At 39.0% G+C, this 24,124-nt stretch overlaps 2 protein-coding genes across 2 annotated transcripts; one reads left to right on the forward strand and one right to left on the reverse strand.

Moving 5' to 3' along the window:
• Positions 1–2,354: 2,354 nt before the first annotated feature.
• Positions 2,355–12,220, reverse strand: slc5a8l (solute carrier family 5 member 8, like). Its single transcript, XM_084062001.1, has 15 exons — positions 11,733–12,220; positions 11,089–11,154; positions 10,796–10,847; positions 7,939–8,006; positions 7,449–7,603; positions 6,978–7,118; positions 6,532–6,661; positions 6,148–6,236; positions 5,741–5,853; positions 5,425–5,492; positions 4,040–4,126; positions 3,758–3,939; positions 3,365–3,474; positions 3,038–3,123; positions 2,355–2,494 (listed from the first exon to the last, which is right to left on the reverse strand). The coding sequence occupies exons 1-15, from the start codon at positions 12,084–12,086 to the stop codon at positions 2,375–2,377; spliced, it is 1,821 nt and encodes a 606-aa protein (XP_083918127.1). The 5' UTR covers positions 12,087–12,220; the 3' UTR covers positions 2,355–2,374.
• tshba (thyroid stimulating hormone subunit beta a) lies at positions 12,054–19,062 on the forward strand (the record flags this gene model as incomplete). Its single annotated transcript, XM_084061771.1, has 4 exons — positions 12,054–12,156; positions 17,223–17,258; positions 17,371–17,563; positions 18,787–19,062. The coding sequence occupies exons 1-4, from the start codon at positions 12,152–12,154 to the stop codon at positions 19,060–19,062; spliced, it is 510 nt and encodes a 169-aa protein (XP_083917897.1). The 5' UTR covers positions 12,054–12,151.
• Between the last annotated feature and the right edge of the window lie 5,062 nt (positions 19,063–24,124).

Below are 24,124 nucleotides of genomic sequence, written 5' to 3' on the forward strand. Positions count from 1 at the left end.
CACGACATTGCTGAATAGAGAAGACACTTGATTGGTTAGCTAGCTAATAGTCGATGCCAGTGAAGCTTTTAATACATCCATGCAGTGAAAACATGTCATTTCAACACCTAGGATTCTTCTTCACTGAGGAACTCAAGGCGGAATTGAGATTGTTCTGTGGTGGTGTTTGGTTGATTGTCATAGACTCCATGGCCATCATACAGTCCTCCAGAAATGACAAGAGTGTCATCTGCTGCAAAAAGATCTGCTGGAAATTTAAGTGCTCCTTATAGCTAGTAATTACTACGTTTTAATTGTTTGAATGATGAGCAGGATATTTAAATCCTTAGTTTCCTCAGTGTTGTAAAGAGATTGATGTAAGTACAGACATCTGACATCTCTGATTACATCTATGCAATATATGCATTGATAATCCCAGTGCAAACACAAGTATAATGCTGAAGAGAATTGTGATATTTGAGCTAGCTGCTAAGAACCTGACCTAACGAAGGAAAAGGGGAAAACATTAATTTGGGGAAATTTAAAACCAGTGATTTTTTTTTACGCATTAACCACTATAATAAGGAACTTATAAGCCTACCTTGTGTGGCTGTATACATTATCTCAGAGGTTGTATAGACAGTTGGAGAAATGAGTGTAGAGTGGGGTGTAGTCATAATATCAGTCACAGTAGTATTAACTGCTGTAGTCATTGAAGATAACTCATCTGTTAAAGCAGTCCAAACCGTAGTGTGACTGGTATGTATGACTGGGTGTTGAGGCTGTGTCCTTAGTGAGAGTGATAACTTCATGGATAGTAGCCTACTGGTGGTAACGGAATTGTGCCTTCAGTCATATTTGAAATTACTATGGCAGAGAGAGTCAGGTCAGTTTTGACATGCCATTGAGTTACCACCAAGCCTGGAATTTCATCATTTTAGGGGCAAGGCCACTTGGCCATTGGTGTTGTCCATTTTTTGAGGACACAAAGGCCAAATGCCAGAGCAGGAAGGCCATTAAATAAAACAAGATTTTAGTCCATTGAAATAATTGAATTTAAGGGTTAAGGATGATTTTAAATTTAATATGTAGACTATCTGCAGTGAAATAAATAAATTATGGTATTTACAATCAGATCCATGCACAACCCTGCACCAATCAAAATTACTGGATTGGTTTAAAGATGGGGACTCAGGGGAGTTAAGAATTCAGAATCTCAACAAAAGGCACTGGTGTCTACTGTCTACATGACAAGAAAGAGACACTGGTGTCTACATATTGACAAGAAAGAAACAGGAGAAAGTGGTACAGTCAGCTGGGGCATTAAGGCCACTGTGGGATGCACCTGGTCACAGATAGAAAAGAACGCCAGTGACCGAGAACTCTGGAGGTCCCTTTTCGGCGGCCTATACCCCAGTAGGGGTGTAAGGCGTAAGTAAGTAAGTAAGTAAGTAAAAGAGTAAATTATCTTTGGTTAAAGAGCATTTAACATCTAACATTTTAAACAGAATTATGTCTTCCTTATTATTATTCAATCTTGTACAATAAAAAGCAGTACCATAAACATGACTTTAGTTATTCTTGAAAAGTACAGTAGGTCAACAGCAAATAATTTTCACAGGGACATCTCATTAGGTGTCTTTGGCAAATAGATAAGAATATATGTGGTAAAAATGACCATGGTAGTTGCAATGTACTGTATCTTACAAACTTCAGATCTGTCAGATAAAGTCTAGAAAGACCTGGAATTCACCCTATTTTCTTTTCACCAATCTACATGTTATGCCGAATCATTCTCAATTATGGACACACCCTTTTTGAACAGTATAAAGATTTGGCTTTCCTGTCCTGGCTTCCCACAAAGCACTGCTGAATCAGTGAGATAGAAAGAGAGAGAGCGTGTGTGTGTGTGTGTGTGTGTGTGTGTGTGTGTGTGTGTGTGTGTGTGTGTGTGTGTGTGTGTGTGTGTGTGTGTGTGTGTGTGTGTGTGTGTGCGTGCGTGCGTGCGTGCGTGCGTGCGCACATGCACATGCACATGCATGTACGTACTGTCATTAAGTAAATTGTGCAGGAACAGAGAAAGTGTAAAAGAAGTCATAACCTGTTGCCCCACCAACACAAAAATTAAACATAATATTTTTGAACACAGATTTTGCATATTGGCAGCATTACTTAAAAAACATATACTGTACATATTTATTTCAACATAAATAGTTACATTGAAGTGTTAAAAGTAATCATTTACAGTACAGTACAATTTTCCATTAAAATGTACTAGCATGATTAAGAATACTGTAGCTTAAGAAAACTGTCTTATCTCCATTGAAGTAAGGAGTAAATTCTTATGTGAGCATGAACATGAACATGGCTGTCATGGTGTATTGACTTTGTGCTATCAAAATCGAGTAACTTTCTCCACATCTTTATCACTTTTGGCAAACTGATCATCTGTGAATTCGGTGTTGTCAATTCCCATCTTCTCATCTGACTCAGCCTTTTCTGTGAACTCAGATGCCTGTAAGGGATAGAGAACATAAGGTAAGGCATTTTATGGGCAATTTGTTTTATTTAAGATGGTTAGTTAGTTAGTTTCTTTCGGCCATGATATAACAGCTGAACATTCAGAATAAAGTCAACAAGATAACTATTAATCTTCACAAAAGAAAAAAAAGGAAACAAAAGAGCAAAATATAGAAAACCAAAGTATCAACCATGCTGCAAATATTATACAGTACACAAACAAAACTGAACAAAAATAAACATTTGGCTACACATCAGTTACACAGAAAAACAAAAATCATGTCTTGATGTGTCAAGACAGGTTGGATTCACACCGAGTGCTCGCGCTCACAAGAAGCATTATGTATCCAGGTATGGCAGAAAGTGCTGCACCTCTGCACTTTTGAAAACACGCAAATGAGCAAAAAACTGGCTGAGCTATCAGAATATATATATATCAGAATTTCCACCCCAAAACAATGATTGTATTGTGAAACATAATTTCCACCTCCTAGAATCTACTAGCATTGATTTGATCCATATGGAGCAATCTCTTTACCTGTGAACTGCTGAACCATTTGAAACAGACCAGGTCATTCTTGGTCACAAACAAATCCGAGTTCAGCTTCTCCTGCTTACAGCCACCTATACAGACACACACACACGCACGCGCGCGCACACACACACACACACACACACACACACACACACACACACACACACACACACACACACACACACACACACACACACACACACACACACACACACACACAGAAATGAACATCTAACTGGAATTGTTTTATTGCAGCATATTGAACATGTAGACCAAATCATCTGTGTTTTGTCTCCATAGGGTACTTGGTTTAGAGGAGGGATAGCTTACCTGTGATGCTGCTCACTATGAGGCCAACAATCAGCGTGCACAGAGTGCCCACAGGACAGAAATAAAGGTAGGACAGAGAGTACCATGTGTCTGCCAGGGCTGGTCTGTAACTGAGAGGGAGGGAACACATTGGATCAGCCATTGCTCCCGCATGTGCGACCCAAAGGACATTTACTGTATACTTATTAAACTATTATTATGTTTATAGCATATTCTAATAATTACACCACAGATTCTACTCTGTATTTACATGTGTTGTAGTCAAATCCACTTCATATGAAATACATGTGTCTTAGTGTCTTCATTCATCATTACTATTGCCACTGTCAAAGACCTACACAGTTTAACGTGTGCTCCTCTGCAGTAAACTGAGGTGACGATAATGAGACTCACTCAGGCTGAGCACTGGTCCATGATGGAGCAATGGTTGTAAAGTTCTGGCTCAGTGTGCTGTTGCAGGTGGTGATGAATAATGGGAGGGGGTTAGTCTTCTCATCTGAGGGTGGGTAAATCTGGGCTCCGATACCCACCCACAAAGTTATAATCAGGCCAAAGATTAAACCTGTAAGACTTCCCTATTCAAGAGAACACAATTACAACAATGTCATTCAGAAAATTGTTTGTGCGTGCGTGCGTGCGTGCGTGCGTGTTCTGCTAGCATTAGGGAATACTTACTGTTGGGTTTGCTGTTCGGAAAAAGAGTCCCAATAAATAAAGACCAAGGAGAGGGCCGCTGATCATTCCAAATACAGACAGAGCTGCCTAAAAGAAGAAAACTGTCAGAGTGAATTGAATGTAATCCTTAGTAACCAGCAACAGGGGGTGCTGTAAAAAGAATGTTTGGTTGAAGTTGAATTCCTCATTGGCCATAAATATTGCAGTGCAATATAACAGTGACGCTAATGCATGTGTGGCCCCCCCAAGAGAGTGTGACCCCAATTATATGTATTCTAAAGTCCGATCATTATTTTCGTTTTACTACTGTTTACATTTCATGTGAAACATCCGTGGAGCAGTGAGGACGGAACGTTTGTTCTTAAACGGAACGTTTGTTCTTAGCCCAGTTTCTCTGGGGACCCAATATAACAGAGCACCCCTTCCGGTTTCCTTCAGTTACATTCTGGAAAGAGAAACAACAAGTCGAGTCTTTTCATTGTTCCGTGTCTTTTCCTGTTTCAATTCAGGTCAGTACAATGTAAACAAACCAATGATGTACCTCATAAGAGCAGGCTTTAGTAATTAGATATTTTCGCTAAATGTTATTGGGTAAATGAGTGTTTAAAGTGACGTCTTTTACCGGAGGAAAAGTTTGAATGAAACTGAAACTGTCCATGGGTGACGCCATTTTGTGCCAACGGCACGTTGTTCAGAGCGGGGTATTTGTAAGGGCTCCTGTACACAATGAATAGTTTGATTTGGGGTTTTATTGTTTTGTTTATGCTTTGATTCATGAAAACATGCAATGTTATGATGACACCTCAAGTTATTGTCTATATATTATATCTTGTCAATGTTGTGGAACACAAGCATTCCAAACCTTCATTTCAGTGTCCTGTGAACAGCACAGAAGGATCGTCGCGTTTGGTAGCCAGTAGTTAAAGGGACAGTGCACCTTAAAATGGCACTTTGATAATGCACTTTTAAACAGTGTCCAAGCCAGTCATATGCTGTGGAAAATATACTTTAGTGCTAAAGAGTATTATTGAACATAAAGGGTCAATTCAGGTATTTAAAGTATTGAATAAGAGTGAATATATGCAAAGGTGAATTAATGTGATCTGAACATGTATTTTGGTGAACTGAAATTGTGATTAATGTGAAAATGAAGAACACTACTGAACCAAAGAAGTGAAATGCATTGTGATGCCATGATTTTTGATAGTTGGGTTAATAAAACCAACAGATTGTCAGTTACATTCTGGAAAGAGAAACAACAAGTCGAGTCTTTTCATTGTTCCGTGTCTTTTCCTGTTTCAATTCAGGAGCAGCTTTGTCACTGTGGTACCCAGCAGCCCTGGGACCCGTAACACATGCTTTATAAGTTTGTTGTATAAGTTTACCTGCAGAATACTCCCCATTAGAGAAGCCACTCCTGCCATCCCAATGCACACAAAACCAAAGAAAACACCTGGAAATAGTGGAAAATGTATAGCATGATCATAATCTTATTAAAAGACAGCCACAAAGACGACATAGCACAAGTGAATTTACCGGAACAATTGATCCCTTGCGCACACACCACACAAATCAGTACATCATTATTCAGTTTTAATTTAAAGTGTGCGTGCGTGCGTGTGTGGTCGCCATTGCCTAGTATTCTGTAGCATATTACTATTAAATGATCAATTATGAATTGCAGTCCTGCGCACAACTCACTCAGGCCCATGTTGATCCAGGACAGCTGTTTCTGTGTCAAGCCTTTCCAGAAGGGGCGTATGTAGTCCTCCACGGTGACAGCCACCAGGGCGTTAATGCTGGAGGACACAGTGCTGTACCAGACACAGTGACTCTTAGTGAGAATAGCATGTCCATGTCAAAACCATTACTTTGATTACTGTGTTACATTTTGTAATTTAGGACAAGTTGCTTTGTATTTTTCAGTGGGAGGGTGAGCCACCAGGCAGGAAGGAATGTAACCATGTTGGTCAAGCCTTCCCTACAGTTCATTATGTCCTTACTCCTTTATCTGCTAGCATCCCATGCTTAACACATTTATTCTCACCCACAACTATGCTTACATGCACCGGAAAGGATAAGCTGTGTTCATTTCTGTCAGACCTTACCTTAAGGTCCCACTATATGCAGCAGCCACAAATAAGCCTGGCACTCCAGGATAGATGGCCAGGGTATCCATCACAAAGTAAGGAAGGAGCTGGTTTAAAACAAATGCTGCTGTTTATTGAGTTTATTAGGATCCAGCCATGGTGCATACTGCATAGCATCAGCTAAACTTCCTGGGTTTCACACATAACATAACAATAAACAAGACAATTACAAAACATTTGACATTAAAAACTTGAAAGTCAGTATGCTTCCTTTGACAATATGCTGTATGGTCATACATCCCTGAGTTCCCCTTTCCCAGGAAAACTTAAACAAAATCTGCCTTAAATTCTATTCCTGTTACACCAACCACATTCAAATAGTGACATCGATGTCACACTTACCTGGTCAGGGGTGCTTACAGCACCGTTAGTGAACGGATCACAGGTCTTGTAAATAGAGTACATGGTGAGGCCAGAAAACACAGCCAGGCTCACAGTCACCCACAGTCCAACCAAGTTCACATACAGCGACCTGAGAGATAAAAGACAAACCTTTGATGACCTGACGAAGATGTAATCGAAACATTGTTTTTTTTTTTCTGTGCTTTGCACCCCGCTATTAAAGTAAAAAGGCTCCAATCATCCAAGTAGCTCCAGCGCCGCCTTTATTCAGTTATACTGGATGTGTCCGCTCCGGAGACGCACCGGATCAGCCTGATTTTGGCTTGGGGCGCGGTGGAATATCCCTTTAATGCAAACCTTTAAATTTTGCACACACTTTAGGTCGCACACACAACCCACCAACTTGACTAAATGAGAATGAATCCATGACGGTCTGAAACACTTACATCTTGGCATGTGTCATGGTTTTGCAGGAGATATAACGCTGCACCTGGGACTGGTTGATGGAGTAGATGGATAACCACATTATGCTGCCACCCACCACAATGGTCCAGAAAGTGTGACGCTTCAGGGGGTCTGGATCAAAGCTGGAATCAAAGGTGAACTTAGAAATGCTACAGAATGGACTGATGCATCTACACTGCTCTAGGCATTTAGAAATATCAATCAGTTAAATATTACTCATATTAGTACAATTATATGTTCCTTCTCCTTTGCTGTGATCATTTTTGATCATTTGGAAACCAGAATCAAACACTATTTTCAAATACTTTCCACTGTTTAATTTTACTTTCTTAGGTACCTGATTGGTGACGCTTGTTAACTATGACAGAAAAAAAAAAAAAAACTCAACAAGCAAGTAAAAACAAACACTGAGAAAAAATGCTGTTTGACCAGTGTAGCTGTGTGTACTTTACTCGAATGCATTGAGTCGGCCTCCATCACCAGCATCCTCCCAGATCTTTCCCAGGCCTCCCTGCAGCACAGCTCCCCTTGCTATGACAGCAACAAACCCTATTAGCATAATTATCATCTGCAGCACATCAGTCCAGATCACTGCTTTCAAACCGCCCTGTAACAGAATCACAGTCTCAATCATTCACTAGTTAAATAGATATCTTCAATGACTATCAAACATATAGACTGAAATCGTGTTTGCTCCAATACAAATGATAAAGTCAACATATAATGTACGTAGGTCTACATTCATTATGTGCCGAGAGCAGCATTGGGACTGATAGATTATCAATCATATAATTTGTAATAAATGATAATAATAATACATATTTCATCCCATGATGAATGTAGTAATTTAACAGTAAGAAGTATTTGTTTGTATACATTATCACTTATGATTGATGTAGTTATTTAAAAAATGTCAATAAGATATTCAATCAATCAACCAACCAAAGTGCAGTAGATGATGCAGACCACTCCTGTAGCCACCAACACTCCCCACAGGTCAAGCCCTGTGACTGAATGAATAAATAAAAACAGTATATAATGTCAAATTAAATGTGTACTTGTGTTTTTTTTATATTTTATACTTTCATATGAATTACTTCATTTGATTCAGTTCAATATAGTTTAAACAGGAGCACACTCATAATGCTGTGCCTAGTGTACTGGGTAAATAGGAAAGAAAGAAAGAAAGAATGACCTGAATTCGATAGTTTTAGTTTGAGTAACTAGGCTACACAAGATATCTCAGCAAATTCTCAAAATACAGCAGTAAAAAGAGTAAAACAAGTGACCTTGCTACTACATAGAATCAAAAAATTAATGACTGAACTGGGGCCATGCCTTTGATCTTAGGGAGTGATGGTCCTCTTATCTGTTCTCACAGGCAGAGGCCTCCCTTGGCACTTACTGTAGGGAGTAATGCTTATTCTGACTCCTTCCACTAATTAATAATGACCTCTGTTTGCCCCATGAAATTCTTCATATTTATTTTAAAACGAAAATGGAAATGTAAGAGGTATAGGAATTGACATTGGTTTTAAGAGTAGTGGGGATGTGGGAGCTTGTTAAGGGGGGTGGTCGTAGAATATGAGGGGTAGAAGAAAAAGTCATTTTGCCTACGGAGATGGAGAGGTGCATGCGTCGGAATAATGAACTTGAAGAGCAAAAAAAGGGAGTACCGCACACTGTCTTCACTTACAAGAATGTATAACTGTAATAGGGATACAACGTTTGGATCAGGCTGATGAAGGTCCTAGTGACCGAAACGTTGTATCCCTATTAATACATTTTTGTAAGTGAAGACAGTGTGCAGAACAAGAGGGGTAAAATGGTGTGCACAATCAAATTACACTGAAATATGCCGCTCTATGCTTTTTCATTCTTGCTCTTCTGGTACTGTACTGAATTATAGTACTAATCTGATGTCTCACCATGCTAGAAAATGTTAGCCACCTACAGTAGTTGGAGGTGATACATTCTATGGCCAAAAGAATTTAAGTAAATCATAGACTTAGTTTGTAGAACAACTTCAAGCAATAACACACTCAAGGTCATGCTGTTGTACTGCACATTACGTTTGTCTTTACATGAAATATTAGTTAGATAGTATTGTAACTTGAGTGAGTGATTGACAATTGCAGATTGTTGCTAACTTGTAGTTTACACAACTATTAACTGGGCTACAGTAAATACATTCTATTCATTTATATGATTGTTTCCATGTTGTTATCTAGACTACTCATACAGTCACAGACAGTCAGTTAGTGCATTTGTCAATAAACAGTTCGTTCTGTCCTCTTATCTTATCATTCAAGATAAATTCTGCTTAGTCCAGTAATTGAATGCCGGATGACTGAAGTTGGTAACTACAGTGATTCACGTATTTTGACTTGCAAAAGTCATTATAGTGTTAAAGGGATATCTCTTTTCTTTTTTTTTTTTTGCATCATTTTATCGTCTACTCAGGCTTTTTGGAGCACCCCGGACCGATTTTAAGTTGTTTGATTCAGTATTTAGATATTTGATATTCATTTTATCAGACACGCCTCCTTCCTATACAAACCCATTGTAACTCAAACTCCCATTTTAAACATGTTAGATTAGGATGAGGCCGCACAACTCTTAGCCACGATGCAAAAAGTTTTAATGAAAAGAAACCAACGTTTCGACAATTACTGTCTTCCTCAGGGTTTTTGAACCCTCAGGGTTTTTGAACCCTGAGGAAGACAGTAATTGTCGAAACGTTGGTTTCTTTTCATTAAAACTTTTTGCATCGTGGCTAAGAGTTGTGCGGCCTCATCCTTATCAACATTATTATCTGCCGTGGCCAGCACCTCATCAATACAGGTGTGCGCTCCATACTCTGTGTTTGCCAAACATGTTAGATTAATCAGAAACACCCGTCCTTGGTTCTGGTGACTGATATTGTCCTTCTAATACGTGAGGAGACCGTGTTTTTTCAATTACAGTACTTTTTTCATTTAAAAAAAATATTTTCATGGGAAAAAAAAAAAAAAAAAAATACAATAAAATATAAAAAATAAAGTAATCGAAAAAACACAGCCCCCTCATGTATTAGGAGGGCAGTATGAGTCACCAGAACCAAGGACGGGTGTTTTCGATGAATCTATCATGGTTAAAATGGAGTTTGAAGTTACAATGGGTTTGTATACAAGTAGGAAGGGGGCGTGTCTGATTAAATTAATATCAAATATCTAAATTCTGAATCAAGCAACTTAAAAACTATCTGGGAGGCGGCTGACAAAAGCCTGAGTAGATGACAAAATGACCAATTTTTTTTTTAAAGTGAAATATCCCTTATAAAGCTGCACAAAATGTAACTTTCCTCTTATACCCCGGTGCTGATTTTGTTTTACCATTGAGGTAATAGAGCTTGCCTGCTTGCTCAAGGGATAAATGTTCCATCAGGTCAAAATACGTGTCAGATCCTGTGTCTAGGTGAGACTTGACCTTTGACACGATCTAAATGTCTCAATAGAAGAGCAGGGAGATAAAATACAACCACCTCAATTGTATAAGTTATATTGTATTAACATACTCTACCATAAAGATTGGACCAAATTATATTTTATTCATTAAAAAAAGGTTACATAGTGCCGCTTTAAGACAAACTCCTCAGTAGTTTGCAAGAGCAATGTAGAACAGTAAATGGGCATTTCAAATGAGAATAACGCATAATGGACAAAAACAGCCTAGAAAATACTACTTGCCATCATAGCTTGCAAAATGTCTAATATACTGTATACGTGTACATTGCTTCAAAATGCTGTTCAAGACTTACTTTGGTTGAGTGCAAGAGCTGGGGCATAGATGACCATGCCAGTGTAAAGGATCTGACCCGGTATGGAGAGAGCCAGCCATTAGTTGATTGGATGTAAACAAACATGCCATGCACATTAATGAGCTGTGGGGATTCTGGATTCAAATATGCATTAAGTCAACAAGGAAAAAGACAGATGTCGTTAAATATTGCAAATGTGCCATTATAAGCTGTGGGTTTTGTCCCTCTGTTTTCTTTCCAAACACAGAAGGCATTTGACAGCTGTCTTCTCCATGAGGGGACACTTTAGTTACCGTTTGTATGATGTACATGGTTGTCCCAATCATCCGGATTGTCTTGTTGAAGCGCATTTCCAGGTACTGGAAAGGAAGAGGCCACATTTAAACAGATGCTTTGATTTGATTAAATGGCACTTTTTCATCTACATCTACACGTTTTTTTTTATTTACTTTTTGAATTGGCACACAGTCTTAACCTAAAACCATGACTCATAACCATGTTTGAAATTCCAAAGCAACAGACTATTTTCTTGAGGTGTGTGTGGCCAGTTTTGTTTTGACAACATGTTTTATGGCATTTGGACACTGAATAACTCTTCATGGCCTTGAGGCCCTCGTCAGTTTTAACCCAAATTTTCTCAAGATCAATCATTACTCACATTAAAAAGTCCAACTACTGGTTGCATCCCTGGTTCGATTCTGGCTGGAGATCTGTGATACATGTGTCATGCCCACACCCCCCGCCTTTAGATTCCTGCCCCTCACCCTCAGATTCCTGCCTCTCTACTTTCTCAATAAAAAAAGCAATGCTCATAGTTCTAATCTCCCACCTGTGAAGGAAACCTTTACTCTCCAGCAAATCACTTTTTTTCAATTGACAATCTCTGTTATACATTCACTGTGCATACAGTAAGTTGCAGTATATTATGTCTCCTTACCTCATAGGTGCTGGTGATCCCCAGTCTGTAGAAAAGGGGGACAAATATCTCAGCAGTAATGACGGACATGATGGCATAGGAAATGCCAAAGATCCAGAAGGCAGATCCAAACCGGTAGGCCTCGGCCGGCGTGCCTATCACGGTGATGCCAGACATAAAGCTGGCAGTGAGTGACATGGCGACTGGCACGGCTGTCATCTGACGTCCACCCAATAAGAACTCTTCACTGGTGGACTCCTTGCGGCCACGAATGGCTGCGATCAGGCCGATCATGGCAGCCACCACGACTATTCCGGCAAAAACCACATAGTCCCACACAGTGAAAGAAGGCACAGGACCTCCAGTCGCAACCATAGTTAATGAGTTCACCTGAACGGTTCCTCCTGGTGCTGACACACCTGCTGTATCTCTCCTTCTGAATGAGGTGAAGACCTGTTCGATTCCACAGGTTTGCTGTCTGAGGCAATCCTGCTAATGTTTAATTTCCCCTCGATCCACCACTTGAAAGTCTATTCACAATCGGTGTTGGGACTGAATTTCACAGTCACTGAACAGCTAGGACGCTGTCTTTAACACACACACACACACACACACACACACACACACACACACACACACACACACACACACAATGTATATATATAAAACTATATAAAATAAAATAAACAGATTTGAAATACAAATGTACATTTACTGTATGTTAGATAACACATTGTTTATAATTATTATTTATAATACTTACAATAATATCCCATATACATTGTTGAGCCTGATTCCATTAGTCCAACAGAGAAATGACCTGCAGAAGTTTCCTGCAGAGAACTTTTGGTTCTTTCTGGTTACCTGAGAACAATGAAAACCCTCAACCGCTCCTCTGACAGTGAACAGGAGCCTGGTATGCACTGATGTTGCTAGAGGTCTATAAAGTTTGGTTTAGTTAATAATCCATCAAGGACAAAAGATACTAAAGTCAGTCATGACTTTCCTTGATTGTAAAACGTAATAAACAGTAATGAACATAGGCTATAGTCTATACTTAGGTTTGTCTATAATATACACTTATCTATCGGCTACCTGTTGCTGCTCCTCATGGATAAACGGTTGAGGTGTTTCTGCTCTTGTGTTAGAAAATGGCCCGGCAGCATGTCATGCTGCTATTTATAGTCAGACACAAAGTAACTCAGCAAATGATAAGGCAGAGAAAAGACAAGTAAATTCTCAACTGACTGAGTCAACTTCTGAAGGCTCACTCCAAGGCTGTCATGAGTAAGCATTGAGAACAGGACCATATTGAAATTTGCTGACGATACAGTCATTTGTGAGTCTGCCACATGTTAATAAATGGTAAATGGTGCATTTATATAGTGCCTTTACCCAAAGTGCTTTACATTCACCCATCGATGAGGGAGGAAACCACGCAAGGTCCCAACCTGCTCATTGAGGGCTAGGGGTTCAGTCAGTGTCAAAGACAATTCAACACTAACCCAGGATCGAGCTGGGAACCTTCCGTTTCACAAGTGGCCACAGTACCTCCTGAGCCACTGCCACTGAGTTCAGACATGGCCCAGTCCTTGAAGAGTTTGTCACCTGGTGTGACAAATCAGATACTAGCTAAAAACGTGTTTCTTGGGACCATCATAGACTCTAAATTGATCTTCAAGACGAACGGGCAGTGTGAACGGGCAAAACTGACATTAGTGTTTGTTTTGTCTTAGGACAGTGTCCCATTTTCACATTGAAAAAATCATGATGACACAATCTTGTCTTTTTCCCTTGTGTCATGGTTTGGTAACCTGTCTGACTCAAATGATCATATGGGCTAGTAAGCTTATAAGTGAGTCTCAACTCACCTATCGGTTCTTGACTCCTCAAAGCTGCAACCTAAGGCAAGCCCTATATTCTTCAAAATTGTCCTCATCGTACATATAGTGACCATTGTTTTGTGGCCCCTATGTGTAGAACAAAATTATACAGAAATGAATTTATACCCTGCAGCCATTGCACTAAACAAAGATAGCACACAATGATGCACTTCGCATATGTACGGCACTTAAGCTCTGACTGTGGGTCGCTTTTCAGGCCATAAACCCTAAAGTAATCATATCTGAACTGGGGATCCCTCACCCTGAAAAGCACTTGGAATTGTAGGCGTTGAGACATTAAACTTAGTTTGACTCGGTTCCACAGCTAATTATTGTGAAAATACCTGATCTACTACTAGTAGAGATCGGCTATTTTCAAACGTTTTACCTCTTTCTGACAATTTGGCCAATGTTTAATCATTTTTATGATATATTTGGTTGATTACTTTTTTTTTTTTTAAAGATATTTTTTGGGTCTTTTATGCCTTTATTTGGACAGGACAGTAGGCTGACAGGAAATGGCGGGGAGACAAACAGCAAAGGTCATCGGGAACGGGAGTCAAACCCGCGACACGATGTCAAGCTGGATTACCAGCTTATGTGGTATGCGCCTGGACCGCTAGGCCAGCGGACGCCTGGTTGATTACTTTTGACGCAGTAATGGTCTTATTTTTTCGTTTCATTTTTATTTTTATATTAGAGGTATTAAAAAGGTCTTAAATTATCACTTTATAAATGTGCAGATACCCTGTATACACTTATACTGTATGTTGGTTTGTTTACTGCTGAGTGAGAAAACAATCTTACACATTAAGCAAATCATCTGGGGTTAGACCCACACTTTGAGAGACCACTGAGTTAGTGTACAGTATGTGCACTTTGCCATTACTTCATATTGTGTTTAGCTACTATGATGATACTTGTTTTAAAGCATTTGTTTTTATATCTTTTGAACTCTTGTAACACTTGTATTGGGTCCTCCACAAACCTGCGGACAATCCAACACAGATACATGGTTTTTCGGTTCTCGGAAACCGGTGGTCCTACTTGTCACTGCACACCACTGGGTCATCTGGGACACACTCACCAAGTTTGAGGTCAATCGGTCGGACGGTGCCCAAGTTATGCCCAGGAGAGACAGACACACCGAGATTGTGTGAATGTAGAAATATAAATATTGTTGCATTTGTTTTCTGTTTGCTGCAGTGGCTCTGATGTTACTACTTACTACTTGTGCTTTATTGATTACACAGGGAAAGATTCGGCCATTACAATGGGCAAGGTAAGTCTACATATAGATAAAGAGACATAAAGGTCAGGACACAAAGACGAGTACACCCTGACATGACGATGAAAGGTCCATAAAAACATATTTTTGCTCGCTTAGTTGAAGCTCATTCTACTATTGCCCTCTGTGTAAGTCTTGAGTGCCAGATAATGCCTTAAATGTGAAATTAAAGTGTCATGCTTGTGAGAACTGACTGTCAGGCTGGTCACATAAAGTACTGTACAGTCTTATAAGATACATCTATCAGGTACAACTTATTCAGTCCTCTGGAACATAATCTACTTATAGCATTTGTTTTGGCAGCACACTGCAATCATAGAAAAAGTCAGGAATTTCTACATAAAGGTCATAAATTATGAATGCATAAAAGGTGAAAACAACAGTGAGACATATTTTTTGCTATTTAGCTTCCCTTCCATTTTAGAAAGCTCATATAACCACTCCATATTCTGGGAGAAACATTAGCCAAAAGCAAAAACGCTTTCAAAGCTGTGAGAAAAAGTATCAAATAATGATTCAATTACTCAAGTTAATTATAGGACATTGTTATTTCTACACCCTGCTATTTATCTATTTCAGTTTTACCAACAGACATACTGTATGTAATAAACTGAAAACACTTTTGATCAAGCTTCATGTTTAAGAACTGTAGATTGAATCATTAGAAAGGGCCTTTGATAATGCAGGTTGCATTGTCTAAGGAAATTACTGAGTTTTGTGTGATGTATAAATTCGGTGCTTAGATGGTTCAGTGATATACCCCAATATCACTACCCCAACAGGTTAGAAGGTGGATGGTCTCAAGTGGGGGTATATGGTGTAGTGTGGATTGTGAGATTTATGTTTATCAATTCAAAGCTTGAAATTAAACCTGCTTCTCTCATCTCTTGGGATGATGAGAGACAGGTTATACTTTAAGAATAATTAACTTATGAAATTCAGTGATGAGATTTCCCCACAAGGTAACAGCCGGAATGACACCTGAGGTTGTCATAAAGCAGTTAGGCTAACTGCTTTATGACAGTTAGTAACTGTTATCAGTATAAGTAGAAGGAATTTGGACACATGATGTAAGCTCATTGTTTTCAACAAAGTCCTCAAATAACCATACTGTCTAAGTTTTCTGCTTCCTGTTCTGTGTAACTGTCATACAGTGTAAACTTTCTGGCTTCCTTACTCAATAACTTTGAACTTTGCTTAATGATTGATGCACATTGTTATTCTCTGTTATGGACTCTCTCTAACACACAAACGCTTTGTGGCAACCTGCAGAATTTGCTCATGCTGTTCTGTGGACAGAGGCACAAAGGCAGCTGAATATTGAGTTAAATTAGACTCAAGTCAGAATAAGAGCACTTGCCTGAAGAATACCAATAAAAGTAATAAATAAATAAATACAATATATAAGATATTTTACCCCCATACAAATACGAGCAAATCATTTGGTGGAAAATTTTCAGACCACGGTTTCAGTTGATTGGGAGCTAAATGATGTCAAGTAAAGCCACACTTTTAAAACTACTAAATACTAGCACAGTAAATAAACTAATAAACTGAGTCCCCACACCTCTTCATGTGAAATGCTATGGGTGCTTATGTTTCAAGTGCTTTCTCACTGTTATTAGGGGAAGCTATAATTGCCTGGCTTCTGTTAAGGTTGAAGCTGAAACAAAGCAAATGTAGGCCAACTTATACTTTGTGTGACACCTAGTGGCTATTGACTGCACTACATCTAATGCACAGTGGTTTGAGGTACTCAAAGCAGTGGTTCTCAACCTTTTCAGGCCGTTACCCCCCAAAATAATCATATTTGAACTGGGGACACCCATTTTGTGTGACTTCGTTCCACAGATAAATATTATGAAAATAGCAGATCTACAAGCTCACAACGCCTCACATAGATCGTCTATTTTCACATTTTTTTACCTCTTTCTTATATTATTTGACAATTTGGCCAATGTTTTCTAGAATAGTTTGTTGATTACTTTTGAAGCAATATTTGGTCTTTTTCTTTTTTTCCTTTCTCGGGGTATTAAAAAAGGTCTTAAAATCCTTAAATTGTCACTTCACTATCATCTGGGGACCCCCTTAAAATCATGTCACATCAACCCCCAGGTTGAGAACCCCTGCTGTAAAGGTTCAGTCAGGACCAACGTTATTGATTTCCTGTGTTTATGGAGGATGGATCATTAATGCATGTCATTCACATAATGGACTGTCGAACTTGGGATGCAGAGCTTCCCCTTCCATCAGTGACAAGAGATAACGACTGTCTGGGATAAAGGTGGATTATGATGTTCATATAAATACTGATCTGAATATGTGATCTTCATTCACAAGGTATCATCAGTACCAGACGGTGTACACATCTCCCAGGTGAGCGATCTCTACACATAAAGAATTAGCAGCTTGGGTTAATAATATGTTTTTAGAACAATGTACCAAAGCATTGCATGATTTCTGTTGATTTGTCCATTTGTCTTTCCAGCGCAGGCCTAGAACTGATGGTTTTGCTTAAGATGGATTCTTCTGTTATCATCTGCGGCCTCCTTTGCTTGCTGTTCAGCTCAGCCGTTCCCATGTGCACACCCACTGATTATACTCTGTATGTGGAAAAGCCAGAGTGTGACTTCTGTGTGGCAATCAACACTACCATTTGCAGGGGGTTCTGCTATTCCAGGGTATGTACAGTACACATGTTGCAATGAAAAAATCAAAACAATTCTATGTCAGACCCTGTCATTACCCTCCTGGAAAGGCTATAAAATGATGTTTGTTTCCGAATGAATTATGTATTACAGACAATCGACAAAGGCAATATGTGTAATACTTTGCCTGGCTTTGTATTCTGGCCATTTTAATACACTGCTGTGATAAAGTGGAACAAGCTTCCAGCTGAGATTGTGTTCCTATTAATAAGCTGTTGAAGGATGGGTTTAAGTGTGTGATTTGATTTTTAGACCATCACACTAAACAATTTGTCTGTATTATATATGCCTGTTGAGTTAGAATTCTAATTTTGGGCAGGCCACATATATTAGTTAAAGTTTGTAGTTGTTGAGGATATTGAGATTTTTTTTTATGATGAATTATATACAAATGTTATGTGTAGATTTGTACCTGCAGGTATTTGAGATGATAGAAAATTAAATTGAAAACTATTACAGGCTTCAATCACAAAACATAAAGACTAATTATTTGACTATGTTAATAACTCATAGCAGTCATTATGTGAATACAATGATAGCCTATTTTTATTGAAGTTTGGGACATATTTTCAGGGTGAAGAGCTGGAGTGTTCAACTGACTTCCTAACACCTCCTACTGTTGAGCCTCCTATCAGCTTATGTTTATTCAAAGATTATAATCACTGTTTCTCTCATCCTCACATTAATTGGATTTCTCCTCTGGCAGAATATAAACTACAACTGACAGCACTAAATATCCCACACAGCTTCTTGCAACAGTCTTGTTGCATCCCACCACCACCCCATTCTCCTCCCCTCCTCCTTAGATTTTAGGTTACAGGGAAATAAACAACCAAATACAAATAATAAAGGGGAAGTGTATACAGCTCAACCTAGGTCTCATAGGGCTGATATCACCCCCATGGGTGAATAATATGGACAAACTTTGGAGAGTGAGATGTATAAAGGTAGCTGCAATTATAGCAGGCACGCATGTCTTGTCGTAGGGGGCAAAAAGGTTGAGAACCAATGCTTGAATGTGTTATTCTCAGGAAATTAACTGTATTTTAATGTGCCTTGCCTTTGTTTGCAGTAATAAGTAATTTAATAGAGAAATATGGTTCTGCCAACTCAAGAGATTAAATCTTACAGTATCTAACTGCAAGTAAAGTAATTCAGTTCATGATGTGTCTTCCCTTGCACATGGTAACCAACAGGACAGCAATGTGAAGGGATGGGATTTAGTGGGACCGCGCTTCCTTATCCAGAGTGGCTGTACCTATGATACGGTGGAGTACCACACAGCCATATTGCCTGGCTGTCCTACTGACACCAATCCGCTCTTCACTTACCCTGTGGCCCTCAGCTGCCACTGTGGTTCCTGCAAAACCGACAGTGATGACTGTGCCCAAAGGACCAGCGGGGATGACGCTCGCCGGTGCACCAAGCCACTGAGACATATCTACCCACGCAACTACATGCTCCCCTTCTGATTCTTCTTATGTTCGGTTGTTGTTGTTCATTAAAACTACACTTGAAATGGTTCATGGCTCCTGGCATTTTGCTGTGATTGGATAACAGGCCTATCAACTGTGTCTGTAGGCCTACTGTTACTCGTTGTACCGTCTTGATCTGTCCCCTCTCAGTTGCCGTATGGATCTGTCCAGCTGGATGTGCCCTTTGTTTACAATTTAGTTCACAATACAGGCCATTCCTGGTATTCTTTATCAGCGTCATTACTTTAGTTAATGTCCTGTCTGCTCCTATGACTCATAATAGATAGGGGAGAGTGAGGTAAAGTGAGACACCCCCCCTTATCACCTGACCACAACACCTGTGTGGTCATATGACCATTAGATTTTGAAGCCCCTCCCATTTCCCACTTACCATGGAGGAGAGGACCTTATTGTGCTGTAGTAAGCATGTTTTTTTCACTAAAATATGTTTTCTGCATGTAAAAGTAATTTTTTGGGCTGTCAACATAATCAGCTGTTGTGTCAAAGAAAATTGATTCAGGTAGAAAAACTTATGTCATGCATGTTGATGAACTACAAACCTATACATCCATGTGATTAATGCTAATTGAAGATTAGCCAGAATTGCTAAAAGTGGTCCTTTTCACCAAAATGTGGCTGTGGGGTAAAGTGGGAAACTGTCTCAAAGTTAAGTTTAGTACTTAAACATAGTTTAATCTAATATTGGTTTGATAATCCAATTGGTTTGATAATCTAATATTGGTTTGATTGGTTAAAACTGGTTTGTCTCGGTTGGGGTAAAGTGAGACACCTTCCAATTGTGTAGAGCAAAATGTGCTTAATGACCAATTGCCATGATTCTGTTACTAGTCTGACATTAGTTCTGGAATGTGTGGTTGTCAAGCTAGCTGTCGGTATTCAAGGTCAAGGTCAAGGTCTTTATTAGTGTCCCAAAAGGGCAAATAGTTTTACAGCCGGAGTAGTGGTTTAAAACATACACAGAGCACAGGACAACAAACAAACGCCAGCATAAAACAGAAGTCTGGGCGCAACTAGTGCAAGGTCTGAGACAAAGGGCCACGTTCAGAGGTATACATCAGAGATATAAAGTGCCGGGCATAAAGTGCTTGTTTCATCCTCGTCAACATCATCATTATCAAAGTGCAAGAGATAAAGATAAAGTGCAAGAGATAGAACGAAGGGCTCTATTCAGAGAATAAAGTGCCGGACATAAAGTGCTTGTTTTCGTCATCATCTATAGCATAATGCACGAGATAAAGTGCAAGAGATAAAACAACAGGTATATTCCGAGATATAAAGTGCCGGTCGTAAAGTGCATGTTTCATCATCATCTCATCATCATCAAAGTGCAAGAGATAAAGTGCAAGAGATGTTCTAACTGTTAGAACATGTGTTTTTATGGTAGTTTTAGACTGAAAAAAAGTAAGTGGATCAGTTTACCCCATTGATTTTTCTGGTTTGTCTCGGTTTACCCCAGACCTGGGGTAAAGTGAGACACCAGAAAACTTTTTTTAAAACAATCATATTTTCACTGCCTTTTGTCTTGAATACATTCTGATAATTTCCATTGTTAGGAAACATCCCAAATGTATGGGAAATGTGTACATTTTACTGATATATCATTTTAGCTCACCTGGAGGGGAGAAAATGTAAAAAGTGTCTCACATTACCCCACTCTCCCCTAGAGCAATTTTGTCTGCTCTGGAACCAATACCCTGAATGCAACTCAATTAAAGCTGGATTCTCAAAATAGTTCCCTGACTAATCTGCATTAGACTGTACTGGACTGTGAGATGATGTCACACAGCAACACACAGCATTGTTTACTATATGCAGAAGCTGATGTCACTTGACACTGTGTTGCTCACCTCACCTCGTGCTGATATGAGCCCTGACAGTCATACAGGGAGTCACCTGACCTCAGTGAATCACCTGTACTGAAAAGGATTAAACAGAAAGACTAGCCCCAACACAGATGATATACAGTTATTTTCCCTTCCCAATATGAGGCACGTGTGGTTCTGAAACCCACAAAGGTAATCCGGGAAGACAGCTGGTGTGTATTAATAGACCACCAACTCAGAGGGTGAGGGGGTAAACTGTATGATGAGCCTATCATGTGGAATACTATTACATATCTCTCCAATTGTATTGTTATAGAATAGAATAGCACAGCCGTCAAAGCTAGTGATTAACTTGGCATCCATCCATTCTGGTGGAAGTGATATGCTGCCTAAATGTGTATAGCCTACTTCATATAATTTTTTTCAAAAGACAACAGTTGACCCGATTTAAGTCTAAAACAGTCATAAAAATCTGATATAATACACACATCACTTGTCGAGTGCTGGATTAAAATATTTTCAGGGAGAAGAACCTGCACGTTCACATGCTCCAATATTTTTTATGACCTTCGACAGGTCCTGACGAAGAGCGCAGGCTTGAAACGTTGCAGTAACATTTAGTGGGGCACGCCGCACGTGAGTGTTCGGGCTCTATTCTTCTTCGTTCTTCCCATTCTAAAATAGTCAGACATATCCGATGACACACGTTTGAATTGCCCAGCTGAAATGCCCTTGTGTTGTTGCAACCAGTCGGAGACTGTGTTGGTTGTTTTGAACACTAAAGCCCTTATACCCAAATAGATAAAGCAATGGATGAAATGGAATTTGCCTAACTCAGCATTCTTTGACCACCAGCTATGTGGGGCACATACCTATCACTCTTCCATTCAGACAAACCTTTATACAGTTCTGTATTGTTATTCACGCACAGAAAAGAATGTAATTAACTAACATTCGGTTGCGAGGGTCATGGTTCCATGTGTACCAGAGGAGACATGGTTGTACACCCTCCCCAAGAGAAACAGTATAAGGGTTGGCAATGACAGGGAGTGGGTGGCATGGGGAGATAGTGAATAAACTTGGTCGAACAAAAAACTGTTATACAATGTATTAAAGGTAGAGTAAGTGATATTCTAAGTGTTAAATTGCTTTATATACTGATAGTACTCATTGGTATAAAGTGTTTGTTCAGCAGGGTTTCCCCGTCCTTCCTGCTCTTGATTAAACAGAAAAGACATTTTCAGGTCAGGATACCAATTTTACTCATTGGTATAAAGTGTTTGTTCAGTAACAGGGTCTCCCCGTCCTTCCTGCTCTTGATTATACAGAAAATACATTTTCAGGTCAGGATACCAATTTTATCCAATCGGGAGAGAGAACTCACACAGGATACAGATTAAACAAGTGAAATTGGAAGTGATGACACAAAGAAAATAGCAGCAAAATTGGAACTGGAACATTATAAAATGTAATCTGATAAATGGGAACTTTCTCCTGATTGGCTGAAGATTGGCCACCCACCTGAAAATGTATTTTCTGTTTATTAAAGATATGGAGAGACGCAGAGAGACCTGCGTCTCTCCATACCTTTAACAAACACTCTATAACCCAAAAATATCACTTACCCTACCTTTAATTAAGGGATAGGTCTTGAAGTGCCTTAAAAGTAATCTGTAAAATCTTCAAATGAGCCCTAAAAAAGACAGGCAGCCACTAAGGGAAGTTAAATATATATTCTCTTCTCCTGTGTTTTGTATTGGCTATGGGGCAAAAAAACGCCTTTTAGCAAAGATTTTGAGCCTAATGAGCCTTTTTGGTTAAGAGTGTTAAATCGCCATAGTGTATGAATAAATAAAAACATGCATGATAGGTGTCTTAAACTGAAAATATATCTGATCCGGAATAGGATAATAAAACATGTCACAAATATGGCTCTCAAGAGGCTGGGTTCGAATGAGGCACCATGCTGTTTTATTGCCAACAGTCCTTGTTTTCAATCTGACCTGTATGCACTTTGGTTGACCCTTGGTCACTGTAAATGTGCTCTATAAATAAAGTTTGAGTTGAGTTGAGTCATCCTGACTCCTTGTTGGATAATAAGTACCAAATGTTTACTGATTATAGTAAGTTAAAATACTGTCAAATTATGTCATTAATGTCAAATCACATAATAATCAGTGGTGTAAAGTAACTAAGTACATGTACTCAACTAACAACTGTACTTAAGTACAATTTTGAGGTAGTTTTACTTTCTTCAGTATTTACAATTTTCAATACTTTTACTTCTACTCCACTACATCTCAGAGGACAATTTTGTACTTTTACGCCACTACAATTATATGAAAAGTACTTGTTTACTAGTTACTTTGTAAATTTTGATTATTATTACAACTTCAGCCCTATGTATGATTCGGCCATTTGAAAATAGCCGATCTACAATCTCACAATACGCCTCGATGCCACGCATTGTGAGCTTGTAGATCTGCTATTTTCAAAAGATCTTTTATACATTTTGAACTTGTGACATGGGACATTCTGCACAATAAGTAGCCTACTTTTACTTGTTGTACTTTAAGTACATTTTGATGCCGATATACTTTTGAACTTTTACTCAAGCACATTTTGAATACAGAAATTATACTTGTCACAGAGTATGACTATATTGGAGTATTGACACTTTTACTTAGGTAAAACATGTGAGTACTTCTTCCATCACTGATCCTACCTACCTGACCTTATAAGGTGACCTACATTTCAGAACGTTTAGTATACCTACTATATAGGTTACATAATTGACCTGCATTGTTCAAACCTGTTCTAAATGCCTCTAGTCATTATTCATGTCTGAACATCTCTCTGTCTAGGTCCTCCCACGAAACAAAGAAGATAAAATGGGCATGTGAAGCCTGAAATATCATGTGAGCTTTAAAGTATTTTTCACATCCTTTGATATAGTGTTTACCAAACACATTATCTGGACAAACCACAATACAGCTCCAAACATAAAATTATGTTTATGTAATTATGTGACTACAAAGCAGTGGTTTCAAGTAACTAAGTACATTTACTCAAGTACTGTACTTAAGTACAATTTTGAGGTATTGTTTACTTAAGTACAATTTTGAGGTATTGTTTTTTTTACTTTACTGGAGTATTTCCAATGTTCAGTACTTTTACTTCTACTCCACCACATCTTAGAGGCAAATATTGTACTG

Source organism: Gymnoscopelus microlampas, assembly GCF_963454915.1.
Source record: "Gymnoscopelus microlampas genome assembly, chromosome: 7".
Lineage (NCBI taxonomy): Eukaryota > Metazoa > Chordata > Actinopteri > Myctophiformes > Myctophidae > Gymnoscopelus > Gymnoscopelus microlampas.